This window comes from Haliotis asinina, chromosome 11 (assembly GCF_037392515.1).
Source record: "Haliotis asinina isolate JCU_RB_2024 chromosome 11, JCU_Hal_asi_v2, whole genome shotgun sequence".
Classification (NCBI taxonomy): domain Eukaryota; kingdom Metazoa; phylum Mollusca; class Gastropoda; order Lepetellida; family Haliotidae; genus Haliotis; species Haliotis asinina.
This window is the reverse complement of record NC_090290.1, coordinates 48142242-48169012: the sequence shown is the minus strand read 5'-3', so window position 1 is coordinate 48169012 and position 26771 is coordinate 48142242. Positions and strand designations below refer to the sequence as shown.

The window sequence follows — 26771 nt, the reverse complement described above, 5'->3', positions numbered from 1 at the left end:
GGCTGACACTACCCTTATGGCAACCAGCATGGGACTAGGGGCGGCAGGCGTTGGGTTGTTAACCACCATCGTGGCTGCACCTATAGTGCTAGGTATTGAAATAACGGCTGGGGTGACAGGGTTGGTAGGGTTGGCTCTTAAGTTAGTATCACGCAGACTTAATCGTAAGGCATTGAAACACGACGAGATCAGGGTTCTGGCCGAAGCAAAGCTGAACACAGTGAGTGAGCGAATTTCCACGGCACTCTCTGACAGTAAGATCTCAGAAGAGGAGTTTAGTTCAATCCTATCTGAACTCAAAAAATATAACGGAATGAAACAAGATATTCGATCCAAGTCTCGTAAGTCTGCTATCAGCGAGGACGAGAAAAAAAAGTATATAGAACAGGGGATACAAAAAGCCCAGCAAGCCTTTATTATGAACACCAAAGAGATCGTAGGCGGTTCACGTTAAACTGTTTCATCGAGGTAAACGTGACATAGGTCAGTCAAAACTTACAACAAATTATTGATCGTACCGTACGGCACAGTATTACCTCCTACCAAGGCACAGTAATTACCGCCAACTTTTTTATAGTAGGGGTAATAGTAGCAAGAGCTAATGGTCCAACCAAAGCCTTATTTAGTAAATAAGGCTTTGTAGAGGGGTTTTATGAAAGTGGTCCAGAATCACTATTACCTATACTACTGACTTTCTTTGTTATTCTCGACCTTGGAACGCACGCCGGTTCCTATTGTTCAGTATGTGTTGTGTTTATGTGGACGGGAGTAGGGCTGACTAGGAGAAATATTATTTCTATTGCTTGAAGTATGAATTAGAGGGAAATTATTTTCTCCTAGCGGTATGAGGCGTTCACATGGGTTTTCTGCCCGGTAGGTGGCGTGTTATGGGAGTATATAAGGGAGTAGATATTTGAATTTGGCATTCTCGATTAGTACACTCATGTCCTTTCATCATTTAACATATTTGTATTCTAATGTTGTATTTCTGTATGTTTCAGATGCTCATTGTTCGTGTGATGGGGCATGAGTGATTTTAACCATGGTGGTTATGGCTGTCAAGCTGTTATATTACGGTTATATGGTACTGTGTGCCGTATGTCGGCTGTCGAGCCGTTATAATACGGTAATGGCGTGATGTATATCATATATTGGCTGTCGAACCTTTATGATACGGTAATGGCGTGATGTATATCATATATTGGCTGTCGAGACATTATAATACGGTGATAATGGGATTTACATGATATGGCTGGCGAGCCGTTATAATACGCAAGTATTGTCCATTGATAGTCTCCTGTGTTTTGATGACAGAACATTGTCAACATACTGTATGCTATAAATCTCATGTATACATGTTTGAATGTTGTAATATTTATATTTATGTAATTTATGCTGCTGTTGTCATTTGTGCATATTGTTACGGTTAAAAATTTACTAAGACAAACTATTTTAGAAATCCCCTGCGAACCAGCAAAACAGAACAATGACAAGTCGTTTATGTTCAAATTATGTGTTGTTATACAACGAGAGCAAGATATACAAAGTCACAAGTCGATATAACAATGCTGATTACAAATACAGTTTCAAGAGAGACAAAATCTAAGTCAATGGTTCACAAAAATATAATATATCAAACTCACCAAAGTCTCAGTACGAGAGGTAATCAACTATGCAGAATGTCAACACAGCGATCGGTGTGACAGCAGATAATGTAGGTCAGGCGTTGACGGGTTTTGATGATCAAAAGCGTGGCAGAGATGTAAATCTAGCAAATATGAATGAATGTGAGTGTCGCAAGTATCATGACACAAATTTCAGCTCGTTGTGACTTGATTCCCCTAACTGACAGCGATTTTTAAAAAATGGGTGAAAAACATATTGGCCCATGGACGAGAATATTTATTTTCCCTGAAAATACATGTTTTTTCGCAAGTATCATGACACAAATTTCAGCTCGTTGTGACTTGATTCCGCTAACTGACAGCGATTTTTTAAAAATGGGTTAAAAACATATTGGCCCATGGACGACAATATTTATTTTCACTGGAAATACATGTTTTTCCATGTTTTGCAGTTTTAAATAAATGAAAGTATATTTATTAGTGTCGTGACACGAAATTCAGCTTTTTAAAACTTAATTCTGCTAATTTAGAGTGATTTAAAAACAATCTAGGCCATGGGCGAAAAACATTTGGCCCATGGGTGAGAATATTTACCTTTACTCAAAATAGATCTTTTTCCATGTTTTGGAGGTTGTAAATGGATGGAAGTATATTCATAGGTATCATGAAACAAATTTCAACTCATTTTGACTTAATTCCGTTAGTTTAAAGCGATTTAACAAAATCTCACCCATGGGCGGAAAACATTTTGGCCCATGGGCGAGAATGTTTCCTTTTACTCCATATATATCTTTTCACATGTTTTGGGGGATGTAAATAAATAAGAGTACATTTATGAGTATCATGACAGACATTTCAACAGATTTTGACTTAATTCCGCTAACTGAGAGCGATTTTAAAAAGTTTCGACCAAGGGCGAAAAACATTTTTTCCATGTTTTGCAGGTTGGGTATAAATGCAACTATATTTATGAGTTTCATGACACGAAATCCAACTCATTTTGTATTAATTCTGCTAATTTAGATCGATTTAAAAACAATCATTTTATTTCCTTTTCCCCCAACTACATCTTTTCCAATGTTTTGGAGGACGTAAATGAATGAAACTGCCTTTATGAGTACCATGACAGAAAATTCAACTGATTTTGACTTAATTTTGCGAAGACAGGTTGATTTTTAAGAAATATGCCACAATAAGTATATAAACGTATCGCTGCATTGCAGCTATGTCCAGGTTTAATGTTAACGATACTGTAAACCCTCCAGTTGTTAGTGCTGCTGCTGCATTCGTTGAGGGTACACGGTTTCAGAGTTTTTCTCTACAGGAGTTGTTATCTCTGTTTTAACAACTGTTATGGTTTCACGAGGGTTTTTGTGATGAAACAATGTAAATAAATATCTCGGCCGCGGAACGCACGCCGGTTCCTATTGTTCAGTATGTGTTGAACTTCATGTGGACGGGAGTTGGGCTGACTAGGAGAATTGGTATTAGTGTCCATATTAGGACAGTAGATTTGTAGTAAGGGTTCAAGTCGGTATGTTATAGCTCACTGGCTTCTATTCTCGATTCACCGCGAGGATAGACTAAATTGTGACGATAAAAACTTCTTTCACACATTCGTTTAATCTTTAGAAGGGAAACATACCTTTATTTGAAAGGTATTTGCAAATAATAATGATATTTTATGACTTAAAATAATTGTCAGTGTACTTTTGAGGTGTGTGAAAAATATGACATATCGCTGATCTGTTCTGATCCGCCATTGAAATGCTATGCGCCATTGTTTGAGTATTCCTAGTTATTTCCTCAAAAACATCTTTCACTTACACCTTTGAATCATATGAGGGGAATATACTATCAGGTGAAATGTGTTTGCAAGTAATAGTTGTAGTGTCATAATCTGAAAAAGAATGTTAGGTTGTATTTGAGGTGAAAAATATGATATATTGCCGATCTGATCTGATGCGCCATTGATGCCTGAGAGTTATAGTTCCATAACCTCTTTCTTTCTTGTTGATCTTATTATTTGACAAAACTGGAAAGGTGTTAAGAACGCTTTGTGGCAGTTTTATACTTTCTGTTTTTGAAGGGTATGTGGCAATGTCAGTTAACATTTTGTTAATGTCCATTTCATTCTCCACATGTAATAAAATATCTGAATTAATTATTAATGTAAACATATATGTCTCAAAGTTGATTTCTTAAAAAGGACAGCTGATGTTAAGATATGTGTTCTCGCGATACCTTTGCGTTCTTTAACATGTTTTGGGAGGGAAGGCCGTGGTGTATCATATATTCTTTCATTCATCCACATATGTACTTCTTTCTTTTATTCTTTTTCGTTCTTTCATTTATTTACATAATGCTTGCTCTTAATTCTTACTGTAATTCATTCATTCATTCATTCGTTGTAAAATTCCAACAGTTCTGTCAAACACAACTGAAGTCGCGCTGGGAACGAGCCAAGTCAATGTGTGAGTTGGAGCATGACGAGGGACACGTTAATTAGTACGAATGGTAAAAAAAAAAACAAGCGAGTGAGCTATCCCTGATGTAGATGATCCCTGGGTTGATTAAAGAATGGATGGAATATAATGTTATTTAATCATTATAAGAAAGTATATGGTGAAGAAGGTAGCTCTAAAGTGAACACGTCAGATGTTGTCTAATAATTGCTATTGCTATTGTGTCATGTTAATGTATCGGAGCATGTCAGCATCAAATTCATTATTAGGTTTCATCCAGTGGGAATTTGTGTTTGTATAGATTCCCTGCAAACTATACTTATCATAGGACTTGACTTAATTGATCAGGGGACTTGTTATAGTGTGTAACGACATACATCATTCATATTTATTAATTACAGGCCATGTTGTTGTTTCATGTTCATTGTTCCTGTTGTTGTTGTAGTTGTTCCTGCTGTCAAGATAATACTGACTGTAGCTGTGGTGACTGTCAGTGTGCTTGTCTGGAGTCATGGATGATTGATTCCAGAGTCATCTCAGTAGTTCAGGGTGTCTTTGCAGTTGTTGTAGGTGTCAATACAATTGTCCCAAATGCCATTGCAATTGTTCTGTTGGCCATTGCAATTGTTCTGGTGGTCATTGCAATTGTTCCAGTGACCACTGTAATTGTTCTGTTTGCAATTGCAATTGTTCCAGTGACCACTGCAGTTGTTCTGGGTATAATTGCTATTGTTCCAGTGGTCATTTTAGCTGTGGGTGTCATTGCAATTGTTCAAGGTGTATATTGCAATTATCTTGGTGTTATTTTGTTGTAGGTGTCAATGCAATTGTTCCAGGTGCCATTGCAATTGTTCTGATGGCCATTGCAATTGTTCTGATGGCCATTGCAATTGTTCTGGTGGTCATTGCAATTGTTCCAGTGACCACTGTAATTGTTCTGGGAGTCAGTGCAATTGTTCCAGTTGCCGCGGTGCCTGTTCAAACTGTCCACATTATCCACCATTACACAACCAAATTTGATAGAACAAGTTTAATAACGTAGACAAATATTTCCAGTACTTTCATAAAATAGATTATCAGTTACGGGATTTCTTATTCACAGCAAAACATGCTTACTTCCATGTCATCGTAAAACAATTTTGAAAGTAAACTTGAAAGTTTGATTAGAAACTCTACATTTTTGTATCCAAAAGTTGAATGGTATATAGGCTTAACCAACAAAAGTGTTTCTGATTTCATTTAAACAAGTAAGTTCAAGTAATTTACCCAGTTGATGTTACAGATTATTTATCGTCACTATGAGTATGACATCCTCTGAATCTGACCTCTCAAAAGCCTGCCTCGCAGAGAATTACTGTTGGGAATTTCTACATATTTATATACCACTGAAAGGTAGGTGATATTAGATGTACAAGATTGATAATATGCACGTGATGAAGCCAAGGTGGAAACAGGAAAAATGTGATAATATGTTCGATTCCTTTGGAAATGTTTCATCCGTATGGATATATCTTACGTTTTCTCATATGCATTGGCTGGTGGTATGTTAGCAAAATGGACGATAACTCTTTTTAGAATGGCATGAGAAGAAAACCTGACACAATGATCCGTTAATCAGGCGATCTGGGTCGCACACATAGCTAGCACGACTGGCTAGCAAAATTTGGAAACTATTTCGCACACTGATGATAACATAAATTATCTTAACTTTAGGAATCACGTCTTTCCTAGATGAAGACAGCGTTCTGACACACAGCTTAACATTTTCAGTAAAACTTCCTCTTCTCATTATTGAGCCACTCCCTGTTGATGTACTTCAAGAGGTCAAGGAGGTCCCAGACTAGGATGAAAATGTACGGTATGAGCATGATGACACAGGAGAATTGCCCCGTTCTCTCTTCTCTCTCTGTATTCTTGGTGGATAGTTTTGCTGCTGTCTGCTTTGAGAGCTCGTTTTTAGGAAGAATCAGAGATTGAAACTCTTTCTCAAACTCTTCTGGAGATGGTGTTTCTGCTTTGTCACATCGTACGTAGCAGATGCAACGGACACTGACTGAAATAGACAGTAGTCGATTCTTGTTATGGTGTTAAACTTATTATTACTCAGTCTCATTGACAATCACCTCTAATGGTTGATTCCAAACAACAGGACCAATTGCCTCACCACCATTACACAAAGTTAGCCATCTTACTCTCTCAGACACCATGGCTTCCACAAGAATGGAAATCGGACTAATTATAGTGTAAACTATATTTGGGATTACACTTTCTCAGTCGTTAAAACCAGTAGTCCGACTTCAAGTTTTGTAAAAGTCCTAAAGTGTATAACATACAGGCTTATAACATAGATATAACATGTTGTATTCAGATTATCTCTTTTTTCATCTGGATTTGTTATTTATTCTGGGAACATGTTACTGTTTGATATAAATGCTTTCTTTTGCACAATATATGTCATCAAGAAATGGCAGTATACCTAAACCAATTTATACTGTGCCATTTTAAAGACTAGAATGTGCGAATTAGTTGACATACCCGTTGTGTCAGTAGTTCCAGTGTCTGCAGTAGAATTTCCAGCTGCTGTGGTCATTGTTTGAAGTGTTGTGATGATTGTGCCACCTGTAGCAGTTGCTTGAGCTGTTGTCGTAATTATGTCACCAGTAGTAGTTGTTTTAGCCGATGCGGTGATTGCGTCACCTGTAGTAGTAGTTTCAGGTGTTGTGGAAGGTGCTTCAGCCATAGTATCTGTTTGAGTTGTTGTGGTGATTGTGTCACCAGTAGTAGTTGTTTGAGGTGTTGTCGTGATTGTGTCACCAGCAGTGGTTGTATCAGGTGTTGTGCTGATTGTGCCACCTGTAGTAGATGTTTCAGATGTTGTAGAGATTTTGTCACCAAAACTAGATGTTTGAGGTGTTGTGGTGATTGGGTCACCAATAGTAGTTGTTTGCGGTGTTGTGGTGGTTGTGGCACCTGTCGTAGTTGTTTCAGGTGTCGTGGTTGTTGTGGCACCTGTAGTAGTTGTTTCAAGTGTTGTGGTGATCGTGTCACCTGTAGTAGTTGTTTGAACTGCTGCGGTGATTGAGTCACCTGTAGTAGATATTTCAGGTGTTGTGTAAGGTGCTTCAGCCATAGTATCTGTTTGAGGTGTTGTGGTGATTGTGGCACCTGTAGTAGTTCTTTGAGGTGTTGTTGTGGTTGTGCCACCAGCAGTGGTTGTATCAGGTGTTGTGTCACCAGCAGTGGTTGTATCAGGTGTTGTGCTGGTTGTGCCACCTGTAGTAGTTGTTTCAGATGTTGTGGAGATTTTGTCACCAATATTAGATGTTTCAGGTGTTGTGGTGATTGGGTCACCAATAGTAGATGTTTGCGAGTTTGTGGTAGTTGCTACAGCTGTAGCAGATGTTTTAGGTGTTGTTGTGGTTGTGTCAAATGTAGTAGTTGTTTCAGGTGTTGAGGTGGTTGTGTCAAATGTAGTAGTTGTTTCATGTGTTGTAGTGGTTGTGTCACCTTTAGTAGTTGCTTCAGGTGTCGTGGTTATTGTGCCAGATGTAGTAGTTGTTTGCGGTGTTCCGGTGGTTGTGTCAACTATAGTGGTTGTTTGAGGTGTTGTGGTGGTCGTGTCAACAGTAGTAGTTGTAGTAGTAGTAGTGATTGAAGCACCTGTATAAGATGTTTCAGGTGTTGTGGAAGGTGCTTCAGCCATAGTATCTGTTTGAGTTGCTGTGGTGATTGTGTCACCAGTAGTAGTTGTTTGAGGTGTTGTGGTGGCTGTGTCACCAGCAGTGGTTGTATCAGGTGTTGTGCTGATTGTGCCACCTGTAGTAGTTGTTTCAGATGTTGTGGAGATTTTGACACCAATGGTAGATGTTTGAGATTTTGTGGTAGTTGCTTCAGCTGTAGCAGATGTTTGAGGTGTTGTGGTGGTTGTGTCAAATGTAGTAGTTGTTTCAGGTGTCGTGGTGATTATGTCACATGCAGTGATTGTTTGAGGTGTTGTGGTGATTGTGTCACCTGTGGTAGTTGTTTCAGGTGTTGTGGTGGTTCTGTCACCTGTAGTAGTTGTTTCAGGTGTTGTGGTGGTTGTGCCACCTGTAGCAGCTGTTTCGGGTGTTGTGATGGTTGTGTCACCAGTAGTAGTTGTTTGAGGTGTTGTGGTGGTTGTGGCACCAGTAGTAGTTGTTTGAGCTGTTGTGGTAGTTGTTTCACCTGTAGTAGTTGCTTCAGGTGTTGAAGTGGTTGTGTCACCAGTGGTAGTTGTTTGAGGTTTTGTGGTGATTGTGTCACCTGTAGTAGTTGTTTCAGGTGTTGTGGTGGTTGTGTCACCTGTAGTAGCTGTTTCAGGTGTTGTGATGGTTGTGTCACCAGTAGTAGTTGTTTGAGGTGTTGTGGTGGTTGTGTCACGAGTAGTAGTTGTTTGAGCTGTTGTGGTAGTTGTTTCACCTGTAGCATTTGTTTGAGGTGTTCTGGTAGTTGTTTCACCTGTAGCAGTTGTTTCAGTTGTTCTGTTGATTGCATCACCTGCAGTACTTGTTTGATGTGTTATGGAAGATGCTTCAGCTGTAGTAGTTGTTTCAGGTGTTGTGATAGTTATTTCCCCCGTAGTAGTTGTTTCAAGTGTCGTTGTGATTGTGCCACCTGTAGTGGTTGTTTCAGATGTTGTGGTAGGTTCGTCAGCTGTAGTGCTTGTTTTAGGTGTTGTGCTGATTGTGTCACCTGCAGTGGTTGTTTGAGGTATTGTGGTGGTTGTGGCACCAGTAGTAGTTGTTTCAGGTGTTGTGGTGGTTGTGTCACCTGTAGTAGTTGTTTCAGCTGCTGTCGTGATTGTGTCACCTGTAGTAGTTGTTTCAGGTGTTGAGGTGGTAGTTGTTTGAGGTTTTGTGGTGATTGTGTCACCTATAGCAGTTGTTTTAGGTGTTGTGGTAGGTGTTTCACCTATAGCAGTTGTTTTAGGTGTGTTGTTTGTGCTACCTGTAGTGGTTGCTCGAGCTGTTGTTGTGACTGTTTCAGCTGTAGTGGTTGTTTGAGATCTTGTAGTGATTCTGTCACCTGTAGTAGTTGTTTCGGGTGTTGTAGTGGTTGCGTCACCTGTAGTAGTTGTTTCAGGTGTTGTGGTGGTTGTGTCACCTGTAGTAGCTGTTTCAGGTGTTGTGATGGTTGTGTCACCAGTAGTAGTTGTTTGAGGTGTTGTGGTGGTTGTGTCACGAGTAGTAGTTGTTTGAGCTGTTGTGGTAGTTGTTTCACCTGTAGTAGTTGCTTCAGGTGTTGAGGTGGTTGTGTCACCTGTAGCATTTGTTTGAGGTGTTCTGGTAGTTGTTTCACCTGTAGCAGTTGTTTCAGTTGTTCTGTTGATTGCATCACCTGCAGTACTTGTTTGATGTGTTATGGAAGATGCTTCAGCTGTAGTAGTTGTTTCAGGTGTTGTGATAGTTATTTCCCCCGTAGTAGTTGTTTCAAGTGTCGTTGTGATTGTGCCACCTGTAGTGGTTGTTTCAGATGTTGTGGTAGGTTCGTCAGCTGTAGTGCTTGTTTTAGGTGTTGTGCTGATTGTGTCACCTGCAGTGGTTGTTTGAGGTATTGTGGTGGTTGTGGCACCAGTAGTAGTTGTTTCAGGTGTTGTGGTGGTTGTGGCACCTGTAGTAGTTGTTTCAGCTGCTGTCGTGATTGTGTCACCTGTAGTAGTTGTTTCAGGTGTTGAGGTGGTAGTTGTTTGAGGTTTTGTGGTGATTGTGTCACCTATAGCAGTTGTTTTAGGTGTTGTGGTAGGTGTTTCACCTATAGCAGTTGTTTTAGGTGTGTTGTTTGTGCTACCTGTAGTGGTTGCTCGAGCTGTTGTTGTGACTGTTTCAGCTGTAGTGGTTGTTTGAGATCTTGTAGTGATTCTGTCACCTGTAGTAGTTGTTTCGGGTGTTGTAGTGGTTGCGTCACCTGTAGTAGTTGTTTCAGGTGTTGTGGTGGTTGTGTCACCTGTAGTAGCTGTTTCAGGTGTTGTGATGGTTGTGTCACCAGTAGTAGTTGTTTGAGGTGTTGTGGTGGTTGTGTCACGAGTAGTAGTTGTTTGAGCTGTTGTGGTAGTTGTTTCACCTGTAGTAGTTGCTTCAGGTGTTGAGGTGGTTGTGTCACCTGTAGCATTTGTTTGAGGTGTTCTGGTAGTTGTTTCACCTGTAGCAGTTGTTTCAGTTGTTCTGTTGATTGCATCACCTGCAGTACTTGTTTGATGTGTTATGGAAGATGCTTCAGCTGTAGTAGTTGTTTCAGGTGTTGTGATAGTTATTTCCCCCGTAGTAGTTGTTTCAAGTGTCGTTGTGATTGTGCCACCTGTAGTGGTTGTTTCAGATGTTGTGGTAGGTTCGTCAGCTGTAGTGCTTGTTTTAGGTGTTGTGCTGATTGTGTCACCTGCAGTGGTTGTTTGAGGTATTGTGGTGGTTGTGGCACCAGTAGTAGTTGTTTCAGGTGTTGTGGTGGTTGTGTCACCTGTAGTAGTTGTTTCAGCTGCTGTCGTGATTGTGTCACCTGTAGTAGTTGTTTCAGGTGTTGAGGTGGTAGTTGTTTGAGGTTTTGTGGTGATTGTGTCACCTATAGCAGTTGTTTTAGGTGTTGTGGTAGGTGTTTCACCTATAGCAGTTGTTTTAGGTGTGTTGTTTGTGCTACCTGTAGTGGTTGCTCGAGCTGTTGTTGTGACTGTTTCAGCTGTAGTGGTTGTTTGAGATCTTGTAGTGATTCTGTCACCTGTAGTAGTTCTTTCAGGTTTTGTAGTGGTTGTGTCATCAACAGTAGTTGCTTTAGGTGTTGTGGTAGTTGTTTCACCTGTCGTAGTTGTTTGGGCAGTTGTGGTGACTGTGTCACCTGCAGTAGGTGTTTGAGCTGCTGTGGTGATTGCATCACCTGTAGTAGCGGTTGTGGTTGCTTTAGTTACAATGGAAGTTGCCGCTCCACCCATCCAGGTTGTTGTTCTAGCTGACAAGATCTTTTCAGCTATCGAAATGGCTCTTCCACTTACCCAAGTGCTCAACCTTGCTGTCACTGTTGCTGATCCTATTGTCGTAATGTCTGATGATGTTGGCACGTTGGACGCCATTGAATGATGAATCGCTGGAAACATTAATTGTAGTGATACATAATATCGATGTTGGATGAAGGGTTAACACTGTAATCTGCAACGTTCCTACTGCAAATACACTCAGTAATCTATACCAGAAAGCACAGGAAAATGATTGTGATACATAAAATTCCTTTCTTCAGTATCACAGTCCACATACAGATCTGACCAATAGATGCCATCTGGCCAATCAGTACTATTGAGGTGAAGCATTTGGCAGAGGTTAGAAGGCCTTCGGGAATAATTTTACCGTTGCAGCTTCATTGTTACTGGCTGAAACAGTGCTGAGTGCAGCATTACTAACTGGAGATCGGAGATCATCTCAAATTTGAAACTTGAGTACACAAATGATCTAAACCATTTGGTTCATTTTAAAACACATTTGAACAAAATGTTTATATCATTTTCTGGAATTGTCTAGTGATGAATGGTAGTCTTAATGTCTTAAAACAAAACCATAAAATATTTTATTCGGCAAATTTCGTAGAACATAATGCAGTATTCAACATGAATTCAGTGATAGAGGTAACTAGTTGTATTATTACAAGACATTGTTTAGAGAAATGGAAATGTTTGATATCATTTGATTAGAGACAGGTGAAACTGATGACAGGAGTGACATACCTGTACATATCATTCCAAAGACATAATCTTTCATCAACTGCAACTCATTTAGATGCTGGCCCTTCATGGAGTTGAGTGACGCAGGTGGTGAAGCAATAGCTTCAATCTCATCCACATCAGCATCTTGGACCCCAATGACAAAGATGCGTATCCCTGCTGCCTTAGCCTCATCAGCCATCTTGAAGGTGGGCCCGTACATTATGTTTGACGCTGACTGAGTGACGAGGATGGCCACATTGGGAACACCCGGTCTGTCTCCTGCAGACTCTACGAACATCTGGTGTCTCACGGCCCACAGACCTAGAGCAGTGTTGGTGAAGAACCATGGCTGGTACTGGACACTATCGATGGCACTGATGATTGCCTCTCTGCTGGAATAGGTATTCAGGTAGAACTTGGTCCTGATGTTGACATCAAATGTCATGAGAGCAACTCTAACCTTCCCATCATCAATGCTGGCTGATTGGAGGATGTGGGTCAGAAGATCTTTTGTTAGGTTTGGGGATACTGCTCCAATACGAGAATGAATCACAAACACCAAATCTAATGAGGATCCTGAGCAATCTGCAATCACTGCTGAAATGAAATGAAGTGAATAGTAGGAGGAATGAAATATGGCCACATTATATGAATAATTTGATGCATATCTGATTTGGCAACAGTAGTTTGAAACTGTGACCAGGGTTCAGGATTAGTTGTCCGCTGGGATGTGACATGCCGGTACATCATCTTTTTTATCATCAGTGACTTTGGTCAGAGGTGTACAAAAGGCAGTTCACAATGTTATTCACAGCAGACTTACGTGATAATTTGATGAACGAGTGACGTGAAAATTGATGACATTTATTTTGAATATTGTGTCAGTAATATGAGTGTTACGTAAGGTGAATGTATACGAGTGTTGTGTAAAGTGAATGTATAATCAAAGGAGATCAAAATTTTTATTAAATTCCCAATTGCCGAGTTCAAGACTTTATAATGACTTGCATGGACTGTATAGGGTATACATGTTTCTGTCTGAGTATGAAACACTAATGTGTCTTTGTGTCTTGTGATTTCTCCAGAACAGTTTCTTAACGTGGAATTGTGTCGTACAGCTTTTCCTTAAGAGATTCCCATTGTGCACGTGTGTCTTAAAACTTGTTCAGAACAGTTTGTAATGTGTATTTGTGTCTTAAAACTTGTTCAGAACAATTTCGTAATGTTGATTTGCGTATTAAGGCTTGTACAGAACAGTTTCTTGCATTTGTGTTGGTGTCTTAATACATGTCCAGAACCGGGCCGAGATTTTCAGAGCTGTCTTAGTGTTAGGATAGTCGTAAATACCATGCACTAACATTATCTTATGACTATCTTAGCGCTAAGAGAGCAGCGAAATTCTAGGCCCAGGTTCTTAATGTCCAATTGTGTCTTGAAGCTTGTCCAGAACAGTTTCTTTATGTGCATTTGTGCCTTAATATTGTTCAGAACAGTTTCTTTATGTGCATTTGTGCCTTAATACTTGTTGAGAACAGTTTCTTTATGTGCATTTGTGCCTTAATACTTGTTCAGAACAGTTTCTTTATGTGCATTTGTGCCTTAATACTTGTTCAGAACAGTTTCTTTATGTGCATTTGTGTCTTAACATTTGTGCAGAACAGTTTCTTTATGTGCATTTGTGCCTTAATACTTGTCAAGAACAGTTTCTTTATGTGCATTTGTGTCTTAAAACTTGTCCAGAACAGTTTCTGTGTGTGCATTTATGTCTTAAAACTTGTCCAGAACAGTTTCGTTATGTGCATTTATGTCTTAAAACCTGTCCAGAACAGTTTCTTTATGTGCATTTGTGCCTTAATACTTGTCAAGAACAGTTTGTTAATGTGCAAGTGTCTAAGAGCTCGTCCAGAACAGTTTCTGAATGTGTATTTATGTTTTGCAGCTATTTAGGGAGTTATATAGGGAGTTATATAGGGTTTCCGACCAAACTGGCAGATAAATTAGAACAACTTTTGTTTGTAGTGAATAGTTTGGTATTTTTACAATGAATCCAATTTCATAGTGTTCATCCAACCCTTTACCTCTTCTTGTACTCTATTATAAGTGAAATACATGTCGCCACTTACAATGCACATGTAATAAGTTACTAGTTCTAAACGTATCATCATTATACTTAGATATTTTTGCTTGAATATTACTAACTGAAAATGTCAGTGATTCATTTCTCATTCCTCAACAACAACCGTCCTAGTTGTGGTCATTATGTTAATTGTTTTCAGATGCCCCACCTCCCATCATAATGTTCCCGAGTACCTACAGCATCATTCCTCTAGCTTCCGTCCCCCTGTTGTTACAGACCAGTAATTAGTGTTCTGTTAACTGTACTCACATCCCTATAACTGGATCAACTGCTTCTAAAAGTATGGAGCAATATGTAGATAGAAATGTCAAGATTAAACGCCTTGGAATAGAGTACATGTTATGTGAAATTGAAATCTTGACTCATATCTGTATGCCACTGGGCATATGATGGACAGTATGTATAATGGGGAAGACTGCACTTCACCAGGTACACATTTTCAGAGCAATTAGTGGGCCTCGAACATACTTCACTGGTTTACTGACTTTGCTAATTATTGACGTAATCAGTGGACGCTCTACCTCAGGACCATAAGCGCCATCACAGTTAATGAGTGCTTATTTAATGGGTCAGTAGCACCGCAGTGAGGCGGAAGCATAAGAAGTGAAAACAAACAACTGCATACGCACAATGGTTTGTTTTGTTTCTTGTGCTTGCAACTCACAATGCCACACCTTCTCCACTAATTTGTTCGCGCCATTGTTTCTGGGACTGTACTGATGGGTCCCAGATGGATCGAAAAATGTTTTGATTTGATTTAATTGGATTTTACTACCTTAGCGTAAGCTCTAACCCTAAACCCAAGGATCGTAAATGGTGCCTAACCCTAAACCTAAACCCTAACTGTTAGTAAGGGGTCGCAAAGAGTGCCAAAGCCTAACCCCAAACCCTAACCCTGGTTGTTTGCCTCTAAAGAAGAGATCAGTGATGCTTGAAGCTATAAGAGATATAGCGACAGAGCCGGGGTGCTGTGAGACAATTGCTCCACGCTGCCGGTTGGTGAGGCACCAAGTAAACAGCATTCTAGTTGTATATTGGGTAAAAACAACTGATGTGACTGCATTCAGACAATGTGTCAAGATCTGAATAAATATATATGTGACTGTAAATAGATATAGAATCTTTGTATTTGTTTTGCCAGTTGTTAACAACAGTGATCATCTGACCCAAGCACCTGTAGTCACCTACTCACAACCAACACCTGACCTAACAAGTTTAGGCAGCAGTTAATCCAGTTACAGGGAGTGACTACAGCTAACAGAACAGCCAGGTGGACTAGGGGAACAGGAACTAGAGGAGAACTTCTGGAGATAGTGTTTCTGCTTTGTCACATCGTACGTAGCAGATGCAACGGACACTGACTGAAATAGACAGTAGTCGATTCTTGTTATGGTGTTAAACTTATTATTACTCAGTCTCATTGACAATCACCTCTAATGGTTGATTCCAAACAACAGGACCAATTGCCTCACCACCATTACACAAAGTTAGCCATCTTACCCTCTCAGACACCATGGCTTCCACAAGAATGGAAATCGGACTAATTATAGTGTAAACTATATTTGGGATTACACTTTCTCAGTCGTTAAAACCAGTAGTCCGACTTCAAGTTTTGTAAAAGTCCTAAAGTGTATAACATACAGGCTTATAACATAGATATAACATGTTGTATTCAGATTATCTCTTTTTTCATCTGGATTTGTTATTTATTCTGGGAACATGTTACTGTTTGATATAAATGCTTTCTTTTGCACAATATATGTCATTAAGAAGTGGCAGTATACCTAAACCAATTTATACTGTGCCATTTTAAAGACTAGAATGTGCGAATTAGTTGACATACCCGTTGTGTCAGTAGTTCCAGTGTCTGCAGTAGAATTTCCAGCTGCTGTGGTCATTGTTTGAAGTGTTGTGATGATTGTGCCACCTGTAGCAGTTGCTTGAGCTGTTGTCGTAATTATGTCACCAGAAGTAGTTGTTTTAGCCGATGCGGTGATTGCGTCACCTGTAGTAGTAGTTTCAGGTGTTGTGGAAGGTGCTTCAGCCATAGTATCTGTTTGAGTTGTTGTGGTGATTGTGTCACCAGTAGTAGTTGTTTGAGGTGTTGTCGTGATTGTGTCACCAGCAGTGGTTGTATCAGGTGTTGTGCTGATTGTGCCACCTGTAGTAGATGTTTGAGATGTTGTGGAGATTTTGTCACCAAAACTAGATGTTTGAGGTGTTGTGGTGATTGGGTCACCAATAGTAGTTGTTTGCGGTGTTGTGGTGGTTGTGGCACCTGTCGTAGTTGTTTCAGGTGTCGTGGTTGTTGTGGCACCTGTAGTAGTTGTTTCAAGTGTTGTGGTGATCGTGTCACCTGTAGTAGTTGTTTGAACTGCTGCGGTGATTGAGTCACCTGTAGTAGATATTTCAGGTGTTGTGTAAGGTGCTTCAGCCATAGTATCTGTTTGAGGTGTTGTGGTGATTGTGGCACCTGTAGTAGTTCTTTGAGGTGTTGTTGTGGTTGTGCCACCAGCAGTGGTTGTATCAGGTGTTGTGGTACCAGTAGTAGTTGATTCAGGTGTTGTGGTGATTGTGTCACCTGTAGTAGTTCTTTGAGGTGTTGTTGTGGTTGTGCCACCAGCAGTGGTTGTATCAGGTGTTGTGGTACCAGTAGTAGTTGATTCAGGTGTTGTGGTGATTGTGTCACCTGTAGTAGTTGTTTGAGGTGTTATTGTGGTTGTGTCACCAGCAGTGGTTGTATCAGGTGTTGTGCTGGTTGTGCCACCTGTAGTAGTTGTTTCAGATGTTGTGGAGATTTTGTCACCAATATTAGATGTTTCAGGTGTTGTGGTGATTGGGTCACCAATAGTAGATGTTTGCGAGTTTGTGGTAGTTGCTACAGCTGTAGCAGATGTTTTAGGTGTTGTTGTGGTTGTGTCAAATGTAGTAGTTGTTTCAGGTGTTGAGGTGGTTGTGTCAAATGTAGTAGTTGTTTCATGTGTTGTAGTGGTTGTGTCACCTTTAGTAGTTGCTTCAGGTGTCGTGGTTATTGTGCCAGATGTAGTAGCTGTTTGCGGTGTTCCGGTGGTTGTGTCAACTATAGTGGTTGTTTGAGGTGTTGTGGTGGTCGTGTCACCAGTAGTAGTTGTATCAGGTGTTGTGCTGATTGTGCCACCTGTAGTAGTTGTTTCAGATGTTGTGGAGATTTTGACACCAATGGTAGATGTTTGAGATTTTGTGGTAGTTGCTTCAGCTGTAGCAGATGTTTGAGGTGTTGTTGTGGTTGTGTCAAATGTAGTAGTTGTTTCAGGTGTCGTGGTGATTGTGTCACCTGCAGTGATTGTTTGAGGTGTTGTGGTGATTGTGTCACCTGTGGTAGTTGTTTCAGGTGTTGAGGTGGTTCTGTCACCTGTAGTAGTTCTTTCAGGTGTTGTGGTGGTTGTGTCACCTGTAGCAGCTGTTTCGGGTGTTGTGATGGTTGTGTCACCAGTAGTAGTTGTTTGAGGAGTTGTGGTGGTTGTGGCACCAGTAGTAGTTGTTTGAGCTGTTGTGGTAGTTGTTTCACCTGTAGTAGTTGCTTCAGGTGTTGAGGTGGTTGTGTCACCAGTGGTAGTTGTTTGAGGTTTTGTGGTGATTGTGTCACCTGTAGTAGCTGTTTCAGGTGTTGTGATGGTTGTGTCACCAGTAGTAGTTGTTTGAGGTGTTGTGGTGGTTGTGGCACTAGTAGTAGTTGTTTGAGCTGTTGTGGTTGTTGTTTCACCTGTAGTAGTTGTTTCAGGTGTTGAGGTGGTTGTGTCACCTGTAGCATTTGTTTGAGGTGTTCTGGTAGTTGTTTCACCTGTAGCAGTTGTTTCAGTTGTTCTGTTGATTGCATCACCTGCAGTACTTGTTTGATGTGTTATGGAAGATGCTTCAGCTGTAGTAGTTGTTTCAGGTGTTGTGATAGTTATTTCCCCCGTAGTAGTTGTTTCAAGTGTCGTTGTGATTGTGCCACCTGTAGTGGTTGTTTCAGATGTTGTGGTAGGTTCGTCAGCTGTAGTGCTTGTTTTAGGTGTTGTGCTGATTGTGTCACCTGCAGTGGTTGTTTCAGGTGTTGTGGTGGTTGTGGCACCTGTAGTAGTTGTTTCAGCTGCTGTCGTGATTGTGTCACCTGTAGTAGTTGTTTCAGGTGTTGAGGTGGTAGTTGTTTGAGGTTTTGTGGTGATTGTGTCACCTATAGCAGTTGTTTTAGGTGTTGTGGTAGGTGTTTCACCTATAGCAAATGTTATAGGTGTGGTGTTTGTGCTACCTGTAGTGGTTGCTCGAGCTGTTGTTGTGACTGTTTCAGCTGTAGTGGTTGTTTGAGATCTTGTAGTGATTCTGTCACCTGTAGTAGTTGTTTCAGGTGTTGTAGTGGTTGCGTCACCTGTAGTAGTTCTTTCAGGTTTTGTAGTGGTTGTGTCATCAACAGTAGTTGCTTTAGGTGTTGTTGTAGTTGTTTCACCTGTCGTAGTTGTTTGGGCAGTTGTGGTGACTGTGTCACCTGCAGTAGGTGTTTGAGCTGCTGTGGTGATTGCATCACCTGTAGTAGCGGTCGTGGTTGCTTTAGTTACAATGGAAGTTGCCGCTCCACCCATCCAGGTTGTTGTTCTAGCTGACAAGATCTTTTCAGCTATAGAAATGGCTCTTCCACTTACCCAAGTGCTCAACCTTGCTGTCACTGTTGCTGATCCTATTGTCGTAATGTCTGATGATGTTGGCACGTTGGACGCCATTGAATGATGAATCGCTGGAAACATTAATTGTAGTGATACATAATATCGATGTTGGATGAAGGGTTAACACTGTAATCTGCAACGTTCCTACTGCAAATACACTCAGTAATCTATACCAGAAAGCACAGGAAAATGATTGTGATACATAAAATTCCTTTCTTCAGTATCACAGTCCACATACAGATCTGGCCAATAGATGCCATCTGGCCAATCAGTACTATTGAGGTGAAGCATTTGGCAGAGGTTAGAAGGCCTTCGGGAATAATTTTACCGTTGCAGCTTCATTGTTACTGGCTGAAACAGTGCTGAGTGCAGCATTACTAACTGGAGATCGGAGATCATCTCAAATTTGAAACTTGAGTACACAAATGATCTAAACCATTTGGTTCATTTTAAAACACATTTGAACAAAATGTTTATATCATTTTCTGGAATTGTCTAGTGATGAATGGTAGTCTTAATGTCTTAAAACAAAACCATAAAATATTTTATTCGGCAAATTTCGTAGAACATAATGCAGTATTCAACATGAATTCAGTGATAGAGGTAACTAGGTGTATTATTACAAGACATTGTTTAGAGAAATGGAAATGTTTGATATCATTTGATTAGAGACAGGTGAAACTGATGACAGGAGTGACATACCTGTACATATCATTCCAAAGACATAATCTTTCATCAACTGCAACTCATTTAGATGCTGGCCCTTCATGGAGTTGAGTGACGCAGGTGGTGAAGCAATAGCTTCAATCTCATCCACATCAGCATCTTGGACCCCAATGACAAAGATGCGTATCCCTGCTGCCTTAGCCTCATCAGCCATCTTGAAGGTGGGCCCGTACATTATGTTTGACGCTGACTGAGTGACGAGGATGGCCACATTGGGAACACCCGGTCTGTCTCCTGCAGACTCTACGACCATCTGGTGTCTCACGGCCCACAGACCTAGAGCAGTGTTGGTGAAGAACCATGGCTGGTACTGGACACTATCGATGGCACTGATGATTGCCTCTCTGCTGGAATAGGTATTCAGGTAGAACTTGGTCCTGATGTTGACATCAAATGTCATGAGAGCAACTCTAACCTTCCCATCATCAATGCTGGCTGATTGGAGGATGTGGGTCAGAAGATCTTTTGTTAGGTTTGGGGATACTGCTCCAATACGAGAATGAATCACAAACACCAAATCTAATGAGGATCCTGAGCAATCTTCAATCACTGCTGAAATGAAATGAAGTGAATAGTAGGAGGAATGAAATATGGCCACATTATAGGAATAATTTGATGCATATCTGATTTGGCAACAGTAGTTTGAAACTGTGACCAGGGTTCAGGATTAGTTGTCCGCTGGGATGTGACATGCCGGTACATCATCTTTTTTATCATCAGTGACTTTGGTCAGAGGAGTACAAAAGGCAGTTCACAATGTTATTCACAGCAGACTTACGTGATAATTTGATGAACGAGTGACGTGAAAATTGATGACATTTATTTTGAATATTGTGTCAGTAAGGTGAATGTATACGAGTGTTGCGTAAAGTGAATGTATAATCAAAGGAGATCAAAATTTTTATTAAATTCCCAATTGCCGAGTTCAAGACTTTATAATGACTTGCATGGACTGTATAGGGTATACATGTTTCTGTCTGAGTATGAAACACTAATGTGTCTTTGTGTCTTGTGATTTCTCCAGAACAGTTTCTGAACGTGGAATTGTGTCATACAGCTTTTCCTTAAGAGATTCCCATTGTGCACGTGTGTCTTAAAACTTGTTCAGAACAGTTTGTAATGTGTATTTGTGTCTTAAAACTTGTTCAGAACAATTTCGTAATGTTGATTTGCGTATTAAGGCTTGTACAGAACAGTTTAGTTTCTTGCATTTGTGTTGGTGTCTTAATACATGTCCAGAACCGGGCCGAGATTTTCAGAGCTGTCTTAGTGTTGGGATAGTCGTAAATACCATGCACTAACATTATCTTATGACTATCTTAGCGCTAAGAGAGCAGCGAAATTCTAGGCCCAGGTTCTTAATGTCCAATTGTGTCTTGAAGCTTGTCCAGAACAGTTTCTTTATGTGCATTTGTGCCTTAATACTTGTCCAGAACAGTTTCTGTGTGTGCATTTATGTCTTAAAACTTGTCCAGAACAGTTTCGTTATGTGCATTTATGTCTTAAAACCTGTCCAGAACAGTTTCTGTGTGTGCATTTGTGCCTTAATACTTGTCAAGAACAGTTTGTTAATGTGCAAGTGTCTAAGAGCTCGTCCAGAACAGTTTCTGAATGTGTATTTATGTTTTGCAGCTATTTAGGGAGTTATATAGGGTTTCCGACCAAACTGGCAGATAAATTAGAACAACTTTTGTAGTGAATAGTTTGGTATTTTTACAATGAATCCAATTCCATAGTGTTCATCCAACCCTTTTACCTCTTCTTTCACTCTATTATAAGTGAAATACATGTCGCCACTTACAATGTACATGTAATTATAGTAGTTACTAGTTCAAAATCTATCATAATTATACTTCGATATATTTTGCTTGAATATTACTAACTGAAAATGTCAGTGATTCATTTCTGATTCCTCAACAACAGCCGTCCTGGTTGTGTTCATTATGTTAATTGTTTTCAGATGCCCCACCTCCCATCATAATGTATCCAAGTTCCTACAGCATCATTCCTCTAGCTTCCGTCCCCCTGTTGTTACAGGCCACTAATTAGTGTTCTGTTGACTGTACTCACATCCCTATAACTGGATCAACTGCTTCTAAAAGTAGGGAGCAATATGTAGATAGAAATGTCAAGATTAAACGCCTTGGAATAGGGTACATGTTATGTGAAATTGAAATCTTGACTCATACCTGTATGCCATTGGGCATATGATGGACAGTATGTATAATGGGGAAGACTGCACTTCACCAGATGCACATTTTCAGAGCAATTAGTGGGCCTCGAACATGCTTCACTGGTTTACTGACTTTGCTAATTATTGACGTAATCAGTGGACGCTTTAGCTCAGGACCATAAGCGCCATCACAGTTAATGAGTGCTTATTTAATGGGTCAGTAGCACCGCAGTGAGGCGGAAGCATAAAAAGTGAAAACAAACAACTGCATACGCACAGTGGTTTGTTTTGTTTCTTGTGCTTGCAACTCACAATGCCACACCTTCTCCACTAATTTGTTCGCGCCATTGTTTCTGGGACTGTACTGATGGGTCCCAGATAGATCGAAAAATGTTTTGATTTGATTAAATTGGATTTTACTGCCTTAGCGTAAGCTCTGACCCTAAACCCAAGGATTGTTAATGGTGCCTAACCCTAACCCCAAACCCTAACCCTGGTGAGACAATTGCTCCACAGCATTCTAGGTGTATATTGGGTACAAACAACTGATGTGACTGCATTCAGACAATGTGTCAAGATCTGAATAAATATATTTGTGACTGTAAATACATATAGAATCTTCTCATTTGTTTTGCCAGTTGTTAACAACAGTGATCATCTGACCCAAGCACCTGTAGTCACCTACTCACAACCAACACCTGACCTAACAAGTTTAGGCAGCAGTTAATCCAGTTACAGGGAGTGACTACAGCTAACAGAACAGCCAGGTGAAAGTCCCGAGGAACTGACTTGTAACAACAGGGGACTAGGGGAACAGGAACTAGAGAATAGAGTCTTTTAAGGGAGCAGGTGAAGAAATTTGCTATATTTATTTCCTTTCATTGTGAAACACATCACATGAATAGTCCTGTCAGTTCTAAGTATAATGCTTGTCTTGTGATATTTGTTTGACCTGCTTTCCCTCCAAGACCTGTATCTAAATTTCGTTTGACTCTTTGATCAACCCAAAATGTAACCTCTGGCTATCTGTATTCTGCCACATTGCCACTGAACACAATGTTAAAGCTGACTTGTGTGTGTGTTCTGAATGGGAGATCTTTGTTCTCGTAAAGAATGAGCTATATTTGTTACTTACTCTGTGGAGGTGTGAAACTGGGTAAAGCTGCATCCACCTTTCCTGAAAGTACAAAACAACATCACTATGCTGTTCGATATTAGGTGTCCGATTCTGAGAGTGTGTGTTCAAATCCTGGGTGGGACGTACCAAAAGTACTAGAATCTGTATTTTACTGAGAAAGTATACTCGCAAATGAAGAAAAGTTGCATTTCACAACTTCAGATAAGCTTTGGACCCTGTGGGTATGATACCTATACATATGAAACTAAGTGGGTATTTCTATTTTCAAGTGTTTATGTATACTTTTAAATACCCACCATGTTTTTAAAATCCGGGTATTCATTTCAAATAACATTTGATTCAACTATAAAACAAGACAAAATCCTCCCAATAATGCTAAATGATAACTGATAACTAATACAGCGTTATTCACTGCCATGAGAAATAATATGTCCCTTAGTCTACATCCGTTTTGGTGTATAACAGGATAGCATGATGAATATTAGACGACAGAACAACCATGTTTTCACACTAACAGTTTTTTTTTCAAAAACTTCCCATTGTGTTGTTTCACTTTCAAACCTCAAATAGCTAATGTTACAAGTTAAATTAAAATATCACCGGCAATTGATTCACCTTATTGTGACACACAATACTTGCCTATTAATACATTTAGTAGTCCTCTAATGAAGTATTTTTCTGTTGCAAGCGTAGAAAGTCCATATTTTACCTTTGTTGTGTTGAAGCTTTCTGCTACCATTATCGATTAGTTTACAAACTATTTCATTGGTTGTTTTTAATAGATGGGCCACGGCTGGGATTCTATATATCTTGTACAATTTATTTGTGATTCGAATTAATAAGCTTTTTAATCGCGAATATTTAGAGATGGTAAGATTTTAGAGATGGAAGAATTGATCCTATACGCAACATGATTTTGATGTATTGGGTAAATACGTACTGTTATTCTGACAAAGCGTAAACCTAAACATCTAGTGTTTGGGGGTTTTTTTTCACACGCTGGCATTTCTATTTCTCGTGTATTTCAACTTTTCTATTGCGTAATGTACGCAAATACGCAGTTTATCGGAGTCCTGCCACTTTCTAAATGATATCGTGTATTCACAACTTTTGTACAAGGGAGCTGTGCCAATAGGTATATATTTTATTTTATCTCACACATAAATGCTGTTTTCTGATTGGCTAAGCACTCTTCTGTTATTTCCGATCAACCCCACTCACATTCGAATGCATTCGGTACATCGTGGTAGCACTTCTTTATTTCGAACAAGATCAAACAAACCAATTCACATGTTTCATTGGCCATATTTGAAGCGTGACCTACTTACACGAATCTCATGCTTTCCTCTCAATTTAAAACTTTCAAAATATATTAGGTTGCTGGTTACACTGAAAACTGGTTTAAAATAACGTTTTGGTGTGGTTTAGTTAACACTTCATAAAACAAACTGATATTTGCTTCGTAGTAAGTTTTGGTGTAGTTGTGATGTGTGATCTGCTCACTTCGAAGCGCTCTTTCACGTTAACGCGTCGTTTCCTATCGTCATATATAAAGAATTGTTTCATTGGTCAATTATTGGCGCCATAATAGGAAATTCGCTAATCACCATGAAACTTTCACAAGCCCCTTTCCTGACGTTATTCCCAGCACGTCACGTCAACACCGACTCAACATTCTGTCAACGAAAACGACACTAATAGGTACGTAAAAAGCATAAAGTGTTTTTGTTGTTAAATAGAAGGTCTAGAATGCAAATCTGAACTTCGAAGTACGTTGACGTTTATGTAAATCATTAATAAAAGCAAGAAATTCTCTCTCAAAACGTAGGGCTCGTCTATTTTACAAGAATGGATGAATGAAAGGGAGATTACTCTAAATTATTGGAGGGGAGGGATAGTGCTGGTGTATCAATGTGCGGGTGTGCGTGTCACTTACTCTGTAGTTAATTTTTGACTGGTATACAGAATATATTTTCATTTATTGTTTATTTCAGCTTGCTGTCTTGTGACTAGTGCAGTACAGTTTTTGCTACAAGTGGTATATTTTCGTCAATAGCAAATGTACTAAAGTAATAAAAAATGTGCAATACTTTCCATCAAGATACATTCATGATACTTTATTTTTATTTTCAGAAGACTCTAGTATCGTTGTGATAAATAAAGTAAATCAAAATACTTTCATACTTCTGTGTATTCAGAAATGACTCTTCATATTAGTATATGCTTATTGAATATGTTTACATGCAAATATATATAATTAATTTAAATGAGAGTTTCAATTTTAAAGATATTTGTGACCGAAAAGTTGAACATACTCAGGAAACTGTAAAGTGTGCTCATATCAGCTGCACAGTTGGAGACGGGTAGACTCTCTGGTTACTATAAAGATCCCAATATCTTCGCCTGAGATAGTCAGGGATCTAACAAGAGAGGTTAGGTCATGGAATGGGTCCACCCCAGGAGCAGAGTTCAAGTTCCTGGATGTGCACAGTCCAGATATTTTGTTTGGTGATAAATGGTGGGTCAGGATAATAAACCAGACTGGTGACATCGTACACATTAACCGTGAGACCATCATTATATACTCTAGACGTGAGAAAGAGACTTTGTCATAGAGGTCTTATGTTCAAAATCAAATTCGTTCGAGAAAAGGGAAAGAGATTTGATCTCAACCTTCTCAGGGTTACCCTAAGGCACTAAGATGTGTTGTCCTCTGTCTGACAGCTGATTTTCAGCTTTTGCTTACGTTTTGTTTCAAATATGATGATACTGTTTAACCTTTGGCTAACTTTGATGCTTATTCTGCTGTCCCCTTTTTACCTAAGTATGTCTGGTAATTTGGAAATGTCTGTCAACATCACAAAATCAAAAGTGTAAGAAAGTTAACAGATTTAAGTCTGATATATGTCAGGCAGTCGTGCTGACTGTGTGTCAAAATAACAATATTGACTTTCAGTATGTCATTATTTTAGACAAATGTTTACCCAAAATTAAAAGTTATTTGAAAAATCTCATTTCAAAGCATGACAATGTCAGAAGAAAGGGGGGCATACAGTATAGGCAATTACTTGAAAAGTGGAAAGTTGAAAAGTACATTTTGAGGGTTGATGTATCTGAGGGACATCTTCCAGCTATGCAGAAGCGTTAAAAGATACCGTTCAGTTGTTCACCAGGCAATAAAACAGACTCAAACCATATGTTGCACAAAAAAAGACTCAAACATTATATTGCATGTTATTGCTAAATCAGAACAGTAAATCAGTCAGACCGTTTAGGGTTTTAGAACCTCATGGATGTTTGTCTAGATCTCAGAAGTCTTTGGCGTTTGTCGGGAGGTACAGCATGGAAGCAGTCTCTGTAGATGTTAGGAAGATGGCAAACCGTTTACGTTTATCTCTGGATAAAAATTCAGACGTTAAAGAGATTGACCCTGCCATTGACTCAGATGCACTATCGTATGTTGAGGATTCTGAAAACATATCAAACAATGCTTATCATGAATTATCAATGGTGTACCGGACTGCCACGTTTACATTCAATTCAAAAGAGCTAAGAATCAATGTCGATGTGAAGATCAGGGACACAGCAGATGATACTGTTAGCGTACAGCAGTCTCTGGGAGATCGACTTACTAACTGTGAATCTATCATTGTTGCATCAGGGAAGGGTCAGGCCATACTTTCAAAGCAATCTGTCAATGTTAAACACGGGTGATGGCATTGAACTAGGGCGTAGAAAAAAGTGATAACTTTTGGATTTACTATATTGGATGAAGGTCTATGCACTTCAGTCAGGGGAAACTATATGTTGGCCATGTTTACAGCTAATGAAACTTATGACAATATCAGAAGTCCTAGACGATATAGTCACAGAAGCAAAAGCACTAAACACTCTGAACATTGGAGGTACTCTGGTTCATGTTACATATTTCCTAGATGGAGATTTAAAGTTGCTAAACATAGAATTGCATCATGTTCCTGCACCTACAGCTGTGTTTGGTGCAAATGTCCTAACTTTGACAGACATGATATGAGTAAAGAGTGGCCACTTGTTGATGGTCATAAAGGAACCAGGACAATAGAGGAAATTACAGGAATGTCCAACAAACAAAGTAAGAATTTCAACTGTC

General features: G+C 39.6%; 1 protein-coding gene across 1 annotated transcript in view; it reads right to left on the bottom strand.

Moving 5' to 3' along the window:
- Window positions 1–5856: 5856 nt before the first annotated feature.
- LOC137255492 (mucin-2-like) overlaps window positions 5857–26771 on the bottom strand; it is a 48264-nt gene continuing 27349 nt past the window's right edge. The window contains exons 6-11 of the mRNA XM_067792927.1: window positions 22640–22681; window positions 19308–19883; window positions 15770–18676; window positions 11811–12386; window positions 6626–8920; window positions 5857–6143 (exon numbers count right to left, since the gene is read on the bottom strand). Of these exons, the coding sequence (XP_067649028.1) occupies window positions 5857–6143; window positions 6626–8920; window positions 11811–12386; window positions 15770–18676; window positions 19308–19883; window positions 22640–22681 (6683 nt within the window). The remainder of the gene's footprint in view (window positions 6144–6625; window positions 8921–11810; window positions 12387–15769; window positions 18677–19307; window positions 19884–22639; window positions 22682–26771) is intronic.